The sequence below is a fragment of the Salmo salar genome, chromosome 02, assembly GCF_965601325.2.
Source record: "Salmo salar chromosome 02, fSalSal1, whole genome shotgun sequence".
NCBI classification, from domain to species: Eukaryota; Metazoa; Chordata; class Actinopteri; order Salmoniformes; family Salmonidae; genus Salmo; species Salmo salar.
Genome location: NC_138292.1, coordinates 88,764,334 through 88,776,124, shown reverse-complemented (window position 1 = coordinate 88,776,124; position 11,791 = coordinate 88,764,334). Strand labels below are relative to the sequence as shown.

The 11,791-nt window shown below is 40.8% G+C and overlaps 1 protein-coding gene across 1 annotated transcript; it reads left to right on the top strand.

Annotated features, from left to right (window-relative positions):
• Nucleotides 1-2,832: 2,832 nt before the first annotated feature.
• On the top strand, nt 2,833-10,961 carry LOC123738661 (uncharacterized). Its single transcript, XM_082968929.1, has 2 exons — nt 2,833-3,516; nt 8,055-10,961. Exons 1-2 carry the CDS (start codon nt 3,069-3,071, stop codon nt 9,026-9,028), a joined length of 1,422 nt encoding a protein of 473 aa, XP_082825055.1. The 5' UTR covers nt 2,833-3,068; the 3' UTR covers nt 9,029-10,961.
• The last annotated feature ends 830 nt before the right edge of the window (nt 10,962-11,791 follow it).

Below are 11,791 nucleotides of genomic sequence, written 5' to 3'. Positions count from 1 at the left end.
AGAACACATAAGAGAATACACACAGAAGAGAAGCCTTACCACTGCTCCTTGTGCGGAAAGAGTTTTAGGTGGTTAGGGAGAGTGGAAAGGCATGAGAGGACACACACAGGAGAAAAGCCTTTCCAATCTTCCCATTGTGGAAAGAGTTGTACGCAGTTAGGGAGCCTGAAGGAGCATGAGAGATTACACAGGAGAAAAGCCTTACCAGTGTTCCCATTGTGGAAAGCATTTTGCCCAGTTAGGAAACCTGAACCAGCATGAGAGGACACACACAGGAAAAAAGATGCACCACTGATCCCACTGTGGAAAGAGATTTATCCGGTTAAGGTACCTGAAAGAGCATGAAAGAATACATACAAATACACAAGAGGAGAAGACATACCACTGCTCTCATTGTGGAAAGACATTTTCCCAGTCAGAGGACCTGAAATCACATGAGAGAATAGAGAGGCTGTGTTCTGACTTGTGTTTTTGACTGAGAATTTGTGATTTTGTTTGGACTGTCAGACTTGAGTTCACTTTGTGTAATGTTAGTGCACTATTTTTTTTAATCGCGATTAATCCATTGTCTGAAAGGGTTAAAATTACACTGAAAACATCCAAAATACATCCTGTATACTGTTAAAATCTACAATGCCATGTAAAAACAAGATGACATTGAGGTTAAATAAAGTGTGCTTTACCAATGTAACATATTTTGACACGTCCACTGTGGGGCTCTGCAGAGTCATAATATCCATAACAACTACAGGTCAAACAGGGAAATGGTTCACATCGTTTTTCCACCATTCATTTTTACCATAGGGCTGTGTTTTGTTTAGGCTCACCGTGGTGTGACGTTTTGATAACCATGTAAATCTCTCTAGGACAAGGTGACTGAGGACACACAGTGTGTTGTGAATTTATTGTAATGTTTTTAAAATGGTATAACTGCTTTTATTTTAGCTGGACCCCAGGAAGAGTAGCTGCTGCCTTGGCAGGAACTAATGGGGATCAATAATAAACCCCAGGAAGAGTAGCTGCTGCCTATATTTGTCTCTCTTTACTCTCGGATTCTAAAATGCTAATTAGCATCAAAGTAGACGACAGGCAAGACTACAAATCCCTGCAAGCTCCTGCATGTCATCTCTAGCCGACACCTTTCACAGAACAGTTCACTGAATTGTCCATTGAAATAAATGCTGACAATTTAATCATTGCTACATTAAGGCCTGATTGGTGGAGTGCTGCAGAGATGGTGGTCCTCCTGGAAGGTTCTCCCATCTCCACAGAGGAACTCTGGAGCTCTGTCAGAGTGAACTATCGGGTTCTTGGTCACCTCCCTGACCAAGGCCCTTCTCCCCCGATTTCTCAGTTTGGCCGGGCGGCCAGCTCTAGGAAGAGTCTTGGTGGTTCCAAACTTCTTCCATTTGAGAATGATGGAGGCCTCTTTGTTCTTGGGGACCTCCAGTGCTGCAGACATTTTTTGGAACCCTTCCCCAGATCTGTGCCTCGGCACAATCCTGTCTCAGAGCTCTATGGACAATTCCTTTGGACCTCATGGCTTGGTTTTTGCTCTGACATGCACTGTCAACTGTGGGACCTTACATAGACAGATGTGTGCCTTTCAAATCATGTCTAATCAATTGCATTTACCACAAGTGGACTCCAATCAAGTTGTAGAAACATCTCAAGGATAATCAATGGAATCAGGATGCATCTGAGCTCAATTTCGAGTCTCATAGCAAAAGGTCTGAATACCTAAGTAAATACATTTGCAAAAATCTCTAAAAACCTGTTTTCGACTTTGTCATTATGGGGTATTGTGATGTCATTGATGGCGGTATTGTGATGTCATTATGGGTTACCTTGTGTGTAGATTGATGCAGGCGGGAAGAAAAACGTAAGATTTTAGAATGAAGGCCTGTAACGTGGAACAGAAATGTCGGGCAGAACGACGTGTGACCGCAGCCGGGTCTGAATGCACCTTTACTTTTCTAGCCACAGTCTCCCTTGCTACACTGATCAAATCAGGAAGTTTAGTACACTGTCATGTGATACGTGGCATAGAAAAGTCCAATCTTAGGAGAGTACATGGGAGGCGCTATACTGTGTGTCTGCAGGTGTCTATCTGGTCAAAACCACTGATACAGGTGCCCCTCCACCCTCTGGTGGGATGGATCATGTCTACAGAGAAACCTAGGTTCAAATACTTAGATTTGTGTGTATTGGGTATATGTTGTGAAATTGTTAGATTTTACTTGTCAGATATTACTGCACTGTCGGAGCTAGAAACACAAGCATTTCGCTACACCCGCAATAATATCTGCTAAACATGTGTATGTGACCAATGAGATGTGATTTTGATTTGAAATAAATGTCCTATTTATCAAAGGTGCTTTTGCCTGGGGTCAAAATGACTCCAAAGGAATTTGAATTTGTTAAAAGTCCATATTGATATAGAAACACTAAACCATGATTTAGATTTATTAACAACTAGTTGATTGACAAAGTCATGAAAAATTGGAAGAATTGAATAAAACACATTTTGGCTATGATAAAAGATATGCCTCTGGGGTCAAAATGAACCATGTCAGAAGTATGGTTCAATGCCAATATGTAGTGGGTGTAAAGTGTGTTTTAAATTCTCACTCATTAAACACGGAATCAATCAACACATGCTTCTCTTTGAACGACTTAATATAATATTCAACTTTTCTGAAATAAATGAAAAATAAACGTTTGGTTCCTCACCTGCGTTGCCCACTCCAGTCAGCAGATGGCGATGTGCGTCTTTTAGGTTCAGGCGATGCTGCCAGTGTGACGTATAATCTAGTGGACGGGACGCTCCTTCAACAACAACAGCTAGTCAGACACCTCGGTAGCTTTCTAGCAAACATAGCTACAACATTCACGCTCTTTACACTGGTTTTGGTGTATATTAGTCGCTGTGTATTAAACACACTTCTGTTGTATGTACTTGTGGGCACATTTAATTATATATTTACGTTGTTTGTCAGCTAGCTGGTTTGCTAAGTTAGCTTAGAACTAGGCTAGTCGCTAATGCTAGCTAGCTAACGTCCCCGACCATGAGTTCACTAAGCTACTCTCCTCCTGATAAAGAAGAGGAGGTCTGCTGGACGGAGAAAGAAACTATCGTGAAAGAGGAGGAGGAAGAGAAAGATGTCACACTACAAAAACAAGTAGAGGGTGAGGCTGTTACCGTGAAAGAAGAAGATAAAGACGTTACAGTGAAAGAAGAGGAAGACGCGTTCAGAGTGAAAGAGGAGGAGGAAGAGAAGGATGTTACAATACAAAAACAAGTAGAGGGCGAGGCTGTTACCGTGAAAGAAGAAGAGAAAGACGTTACAGTGAAAGAAGAGGAAGACGTGTTCAGAGTGAAAGGGGAGGAGGATGTTACATTAAAAGAAGAGGAGGATGAGAAAGAGGATGCAGTTTTTGGAGTGAAAGAGGAGGAGGAGGAGATGACTGTCACATTGGAGGAAGAAGAGGAGGTTGGAGATCTGTTTAACACCAGTAAGTACCGTCTCTGCAGTCGTTGAACCAATATGCAGTAAAGGGGTCCTACACTTTAATGTTTAATGTTGTTCTGTAGGAATGGCTGGAGCTACACTGTAACGTGTAGAACATCGAGAGTGGACCATCAACAAAACGTTAACAACTGATCAAATGCATCCAATGACAATGCCTGAAATACTGTAGTCCTCAATATCTCCGATTAGATTAGCCCAATATGTTCTCTTAAAGGGGCAATCAGCAGTTGTTACATCCATTTTGGGACTTAAACATTAATGATATGTACCCATTGTTTCTTGAAGAAATCCCTTATAAATGCCTCATGAGCTTAGTTCAACTGTCGTACCCCATCAGAACCCAAAATATAAGCTTTTTTTACTCCAATGTTTGTCAGTAAATATAAACAAACACTGTATATCCTCAAAACATGGTTAAAACTAGAATGTTGATATCATGGATGGTTGCATTTCTCCAGCCCCATCCCTCAGCTTTTTACCGAAACGGGCAGGGAGTACGCTTTATTATTGTTTCTACTGCTGATTGCTGCCCCCGTTACTCCTCAACGTCCAAGGACTGTATGTTATTTTCAGAGGTAGACTGGCTCTGGCAGCCAAAATAGTCAAATATTCCATCTAAATGGGAATCGATTCTCAATTGCGATACGTTTCTAGAAACATAAATCGCTGTACTTTCATGTCACATTCAGAATCATTTCACACAATACTTTCATATCACATCAAAATCATTTCACATAATACTTTCATATCACATCAAAATCATTTCACATAATACTTAAATACCGCATCAAAATAGGTAACCAGTTGCGACGCCCCAAACTTTAAACCAAATTCAGTTTCTCGTCATTTCTCCTTCCTTCAGGCTTCTTTTTCTTCTTTGGACTTTATATGGCGGTTGGCAACCAACTTTAAGGTGCGTTACCACCACCAACTGGACTGGAGTGTGGACCTCAGTTCATCTTTTAATCACCCACGTGGGTATATACCAAGACAGTCATGAAGAGGGCACAACAAAACCTTTTCCCCCTCAGGAGACTGAAAAGATTTGGCATGGGTCCCCAGATCCTCAAAAGGTAATACAGCTGCAACATCGAGAGCATCCTGACCGGTTGCATCGCCGCCTGTTATGGCAACTGCTCGGCATCCGACCGTAAGGCGCTACAGAGGGTAGTGTGAACGGCCCAGTACATCACTGTGGCCAAGCTTCCTGCCATCCAGGACCTATATAATAGGCGGTGTCAGAGGAAAGCCCACAGAATTGTCAGAGACTCCAGTGACCCAAGTTGTAAACTGTTTTCTCTGCCACCGCATGGCAAGCGGTACAGGAGCGCCAAGTCTAGGACCAAAAGCCTTCTCAACAGCTTCTACCCCCAAGCCATAAGACTGCTGAACAATTCATAAAATTGCCACTGGACAATTTACATTGCCCCCCCCACCACCCCCCTCCCTTTTGTGCACTGCTGCTACTCGCTGGTTGTTTGTTACCTATGCATAGTCACTACGCCCCCACCTTCATGTACAGATTACCTCAACTAGTCTGTACCCCTGCACACTGACTCGGTACCGGTGCCCCCTGTATATAGCCTCGTTATTGTTATTCTCATTGTGTTACTTTTTATTATTACTTTTTATTTTAGTCTACTTGGTAAATATTTTCTTCATGAACTGCTCTGTTGGTTAAGGGTGTGTAAGTAAAGCATTTCACGGTAAAGTCTGGGTGTCTTGACGGATTTGTAAAAAAACGGTTTGTCATAAAACACTATATATATATTTTTTTAAATGTTGCTGACACCCCTCCCCCAGAGGTGTCTCATTGGGAATTAGATTTGATTACAAATCGCCCCGTCTGTTACCACAGAAGGGTTCAGTCTGTCCCATTCCCAGCTAGGGTACGAGGCGCTTTGTCACCAGTACCTATGACTGGTTGATAGGGAAAACCTCCATGCTTATTATAGAAAAAGTAATTAGGGGAAAACTATTTAGTAAACTGAAATAAAATAAGAAACCTTTTTGAAAAATGAAAACTATTCCAAAACTATCTTTGACTCAAACTAAAATAGCCTAAAATAATAACCAGCATGAATTATGTTCAGTTTGAATAATTTATATCTTAACTTTGGGCAAAAATAGAATTGGGTTTTAAATATTTTTGTGGTTTTAAAGCTTCTGAATCTGGTGGCTGGTAAATGCTGCCATGGGATGGCAATGTTTGAAATAGACCTAGCTTGTGTGTCATTATCACAAGCTATCACCAGAAATACTTCAAGAAATGAGGATATTGGAAACTCCTTTCAATTCGTATTAACATCTTAAAGACAAGAACATTGGCATTAATTACCCTCTGTGAACAAGAAGCACAACATTACAAATATTTTCAGAGATAATTAACTTGTTCTCTGTAATATCATATAGCTTTGCAATCGTGACATTCCGTACTTTCAAGGAAAATAGGCATGTTTCTCAACTCATACCCTGACTTTAAAAAGGGATTTAGTGAGAATTAGCTTAGGAACTGCGTGTCACAGCATGACAATGTGAACGCGATTGGTCGACCGAATAGTTTTTATTTGAAAACGTTTTTGTTTACTTGCCTGCCTATTGAATTTGGAATGCACTGTACTGTTCATCTCTGAAACTCACTGAGATAATTCCTTTGATACAGCAGTAGCAATACAGGGATATAACATCTACAGAAAAGACAGGAATGCTTATGGGGGAGCTGTTGCTGTATACAGTGCATTCGGAAAGTATTCAGACCCCTTGACCTTTTCCACATTTTGTTACGTTAAAACCGTATTCTAAAATTGATTAAAAAATGTTTTTCCCCTTTTATTTAGCTAATTTATGTGGCACACCTGCATTTGGGGAGTTTCTCCCATCCTTCTCTGCAGATCCTCTCTACCTCTGTCAGGTTGGATGGGGAACATCACTGCACAGCTATTTTCAGGTCTCTCCAGAGATGTTAGATCGGGTTGCATTCCGGGCTCTGGCTGGGCCACTCAAGGACATAGAGATTTATCCCGAAGCCACTCCTGTGTTGTCTTGGCTGTGTGCTTAAGGTTGTTGTCCTGTTGGACGGTGAACCTTTGCCCCAGTCTGAGGTCCTGAGCACTCTGGAGCAGGTTTTTCATCAAGGATCTCTCTGCACTTTGCTCCGTTAATATTTCCCTGGATCCTGACTAGTCTCCCAGTCACTGCTGCTGAAAAACATCCCCACAGCATGATGCTGCCACCACCATGCTTCACTGTAGGGATGGTGCCAGGTTTCCTCCAGACGTGATGTTTGGCATTCAGGCCAAAGAGTTCAATCTTGGTTTCAGCAGACCAGAGAATCTTGTTTCTCACGGTCTTAGAGTCTTAAGGTGCCTTTTGTCAAACTCCAAGCAGGCTGTCATGTGCCTTTTACTGAGGGGTGGTTTCCATCTGGCCATTCTACCATAAAGGTCTGATTGGTGGAGTGCTGCAGAGATGGTTGTCCTTCTGGAAGGTTCTCCCATCTCCACAGATGAACTTTGGAGCGCTGTCAGAGTGACCATCAGGTTTTTGGTCACCTCCCTGACCAAGGCCCTTCTCCCCCAATCGCTCAGTTTGGCCGGGTGACCAGCTCTAGGAAGAGTATTCCATTTAAGAATGATGGAGGCCACTGTGTTCTTGGGGACATTCTGTTGTGTTAGTCACATGTTCAACTATCATCAGCTGATCCAGGAAATGATTTTCTGAATGCCAGTCAAATAACAAACATCACATTTGTTGTTAGGTGACGTTATGGGCCAATTTGGCAAACACTTAGTTTACAAACACTCATTGTCAGGCTGATGGAAAAGCTAGCCAAAGAGCATTTTACTGGTTGAAGTGTTTTTTTAGTATAAAGCAGTATAAAGTATAAAGCAGTTGATTTGAGACAATAACACAAACATTATATTAAGCAGGACATTCAAACAAGCCTTACAATTTTAATCCAAAGTAGTGTGAAATGCACTCATAAGCAACCTGAGGTTAATCCCCTGAGTTTCCCCCATTCACATTCAGAATGCATTGTAAAAAACTAAAATCTTTGCTCACCGTTGTTGCTCCAAGCAGATACACTACATCCATAACTAGTGGTTTCCTCATTACCAGATATACTACATCCATAACTAGTGGTTTCCTCATTAGCAGGGAGGAGTTTCTGCAACCAAATTGTGTGTGCATCGCCCTCGTGCGGCAATTTTTAGCAAACACAGAAAGGGGCCTATTTTGGAGACCAAAAGTCGCCTGGCACACTGCTTAGGGTTTCAATAACTTGAATAACTTATTTATAGCCTACAATCATCGACGTTACTATTAATGTGTAAACAAGACAAAATATGACTATTGTTGCTCACTTGACTGTCTTAAGACAATTGTCAAATAATTTTAGCATTCATTACAGGCAGTCAATTGTTGTACAAAATCATGGTTACGCTCTGGGCATCACCTTTTACAGTGGATTTCCGCTGTTGTGGGCCTATAACCATTTGTCTGACTTTGTTGTTCACACAGGAGAGAGACGTCACTATCGTGGATCCTCTGGGGAGCCTCAACAACATCATGATGCTGATGAGGCAGCGAAGAGTCTCTCCAGATCAGAACTCCTCAAGAAACACCACCAGAGACCCACAGGGAAGAAATCTCACTGCTGCTCTGACTGTGGGAAGAGATTCACCTCCTCAGCAGACCTCAAAAGACATCAGAGAATCCACACAGGAGAGAAACCTTATAGCTGTGCTCAATGTGGGAAGAGATTCATCTCTTCATCAGGCATTACAATTCACCAGAGAATCCATACAGGAGAGAAACCTTATAGCTGCGCTCAATGTGGGAAGAGATTCACCACCTCATCTGGCATTAAAATTCACCAGAGAATCCACACAGGAGAGAAACCTTTTAGCTGCTCTGACTGTGGAAAAAGTTTTGGTACTTCAGGATGTTTAAAATCACACCAGAGAACACACACAGGAGATAAACCTTATAGCTGTGATCAATGTGGGAAGAGTTTTACTAAAGCTGGCAGTCTGACTAAACACCAGAGAACACACACAGGAGAGAAGCCTTTTAGCTGCTCTGAGTGTGGAAAGAGTTTTGGTACTTCAGGATGTTTAACATCACACCAGAGAACACACACAGGAGAGAAACCTTATAGCTGTACTCAATGTGGGAAGAGTTTCACGCAGTCAACCAGCCTGATATCACACCAAAGAACACACACAGGAGAAAAACCTTACAGCTGTACTCAATGTGGGAAGAGTTTTACTCAGTCAGGTGGCCTGAAATCACACAAGAGAACACACACAGGAGAGAAAGCTTATGGCTGTACTCAATGTGGGAAGAATTTTGTATCATCTGGCTATCTGAAGATGCACCAGAGAACACACACAGGAGAGAAACCTTATAGCTGTGATCAATGTGGGAAGAGTTTTGGTACATCTGCCTATCTAGAGATACACCAGAGAACACACAGGAGAGAAACCTTATAGCTGTAATCAATGTGGGAAGAGTTTTGGTACATCTGACTTTGCATCAGTGGACACACAGAGGAGAGAAATCTTATAGCTGTGATCAATGTGGGACGTGATGGTGCACCAGAGAACACACATGAGAGAAACCTTATAGCTGTGATCAATGTGGGAAGAGATACTCTGATAAAAGATCTAATCAAACATTAGAAAATACATACATGAAGTTGTTTAATGATATCAATGAAATAATGTTACAATGTAGAACCCTAAACGTTTGTCCTTGCAACCTCATCTCCCTGCTCTCGGCACAATTGATTTCAACATGATATCGATGAGTGATGACAAATAAGTGTTGTGTTCCTTTGTTTAGCGACCCCTAAATTTAAATGCATCACTCCAAAATGTAGCTGACTGTCTTCTGCAGGTTGTCCTCTAATCAGTGAGGTAAAATATATCTCCCATTTCCATGTGTTTTGTTTAGTTGTGTTAGTTTCAACAGCACGTACAACCTGATTTCCCCCCTGATCGATATCAGTGATTTATTGCTACTTGTCAAAACAACAGTGTTTTTTGGTGCTTGTGCAGTTTATAAGGAGCTTGTTTAAAAAAAATCCAAGTAATATGATTATTGTGGCAGATGTCTGTGTATATAGCACATTTTATGTTTAGGTTTTCAATATATCACAAACTGTTTATGCATATTGGTTATTGATTTGGACACCCCACCAATCAAAATGTAATTGAAAGGACGTTGAAAATAGGACTGCCCGATATCCAATATACATTCAGTTTTAGTTGAAAGTTGAGAAGATGTCTTTTCGGGTTGTTTTTTCATTGACTTGAAAACAACTTAATTTCAACATACTTGCAGCCTAAACACATGGACGCAGTATAATAAATTAGTCTATAATCAATCCTACATCACTCCAGCATTTCTTGACAACATTCAAGTGCTAATTGTCTTTATTCCACTACTGAAGAAGCATGACTCAAATCACCTCATATTTCAAACATTCAGCCTGACAAAATATACGTTTTATTATTCCATGCATCACCATTAAGTTAATTATTGCTAATACATATTAACAAAGGGGTGTACATTTGGTTTTGATATTTCATGTTAACAATTCATGTAACATTTAGTAATCATAATTATTTATGCAACCAACAGACAATTTTTGGGTACAATTATATTGACATTGTTACCCTGCTTTTAGAATATCAGGGTTCATTCTCAGATGTACCAACCCAAATGTACTAGAGCATGACATTAGGGACTGGGCCCCGATCCAACAACATGCCTATCTAGTGAACCCTGAGAAGAGAGAGACGCTCTGCAGTGAGGTGGAAAGTTACTACGGATATTGCAGGAGTTTCTTCTTGAAATCAGTCATGTTTGTGGTAAGGACAACTTGGTTGCTGATTGTCTCAAGGGTGGGCAGTCAAAAACATTTGTGTTTTGCGTTTAGCCAGTGCATTGCCATGGATCACAATTTATTTTGACTGCACGTTTTTCCGAATTGGAGATGAGTTTTGTTTGGGCTCGTTCCAAGGGGACGAGAGTTGTAGAAGCTAGGAAGTTTTTGTTATGGAATTTGTTTCCCTCTTCTGTTTGAGTGACATTTTTTGGTTTTCTTGCTGGGGAACATAACAAAAAACAAGCTTCCATTTTGGGTTGGATATTGCATCCAATTAATATTGTAATTAATTGACATTTCTTTTGAACGCTCATTAGTCTTTCAATTGTTATTCTTCTGTTTATCCTCTTAAGTTGTGTAGTAAATATTTCAGTTTATTTTAATTGTTTTTTGTTTTTTCCTGTGAAGCCATTGTGTTGTATCCATGTCTGACATATGCTGTTTTATATATACATATATACACACACACACACACATATATATATATGTTGTATAAATAAAGCTTGATTTGATCTTATTGCAAAACAAATTAACCCAATGACTGACCAATCAACACTCTTGCTAAACCAATGAACAAATATGTGCAAAAGCAACACATATCATGGTTGTGCATGGTATGTATGTTTAGTATCACTTTTCAGCCAACCCAGTGAATTTGTTGAAGATGAAATGTTGCAATCAACAATACGTCAAAGGATTAAATTACTGAAAACTGAAACAAACAAATTGATCAAAAACATCAACACCACTTTTCCAGCCTGCTGAAGGCGTGGTGGAGTGGTAAACACCACCCCCGGCTCTACCAAGGGCTTGAGGTGGTCTCCCACAGCTCTGATTATGTCATGTTCTGTGGACTTGCTGTTCCATTTCTTGACTGCCCCTGCAACACAGAAACACATTTAGTCATATTATATAAAACACTCAAAGTAATGGATATGGAGCATCTATGGCCTCAGTTACACCTGGCACCTAAATGTGACTTCTGTCATCCGATCACTCCAAGCTGCATTAGGTTCAGATCTACCAGGATGGGCCTTTGACATCGTCTGGATGCAGTCAGGCCACTGAATATGCATAAGCAATGTAAAGAGATGGGCTGAATGAGTGGGGAAAAGTACATTTGACACAAATTACCTTCATAATATCAAAGAACAAATGTGTGTCTGAGGGGAAATTAACTTTCATACAGCCAAAAGGGTTGAGAAATGACACCAATATCAGTGGACTATTTGCACTAATGTAAATAAACATTGATGATGGAACATATTCCCTTTTGCTGACCTGATGAACCACTAAGGGGACATAAATATTTACCATCTAAACCATGTGTGACCTCTCACCTCTCTGGCTGAAGATGTGTTCT

What these genes read in the sequence shown, in the direction of transcription:
- LOC123738661 (XM_082968929.1), top strand. Translation starts at nt 3,069, where the DNA reads ATGAGTTCACTAAGCTACTCTCCTCCTGATAAAGAAGAGGAGGTCTGC. An exon ending in TGGAGATCTGTTTAACACCA is followed by an intron (nt 3,517 to 8,054) that starts GTAAGTACCGTC and finishes TTGTTCACACAG; the next exon opens with GAGAGAGACGTCACTATCGT.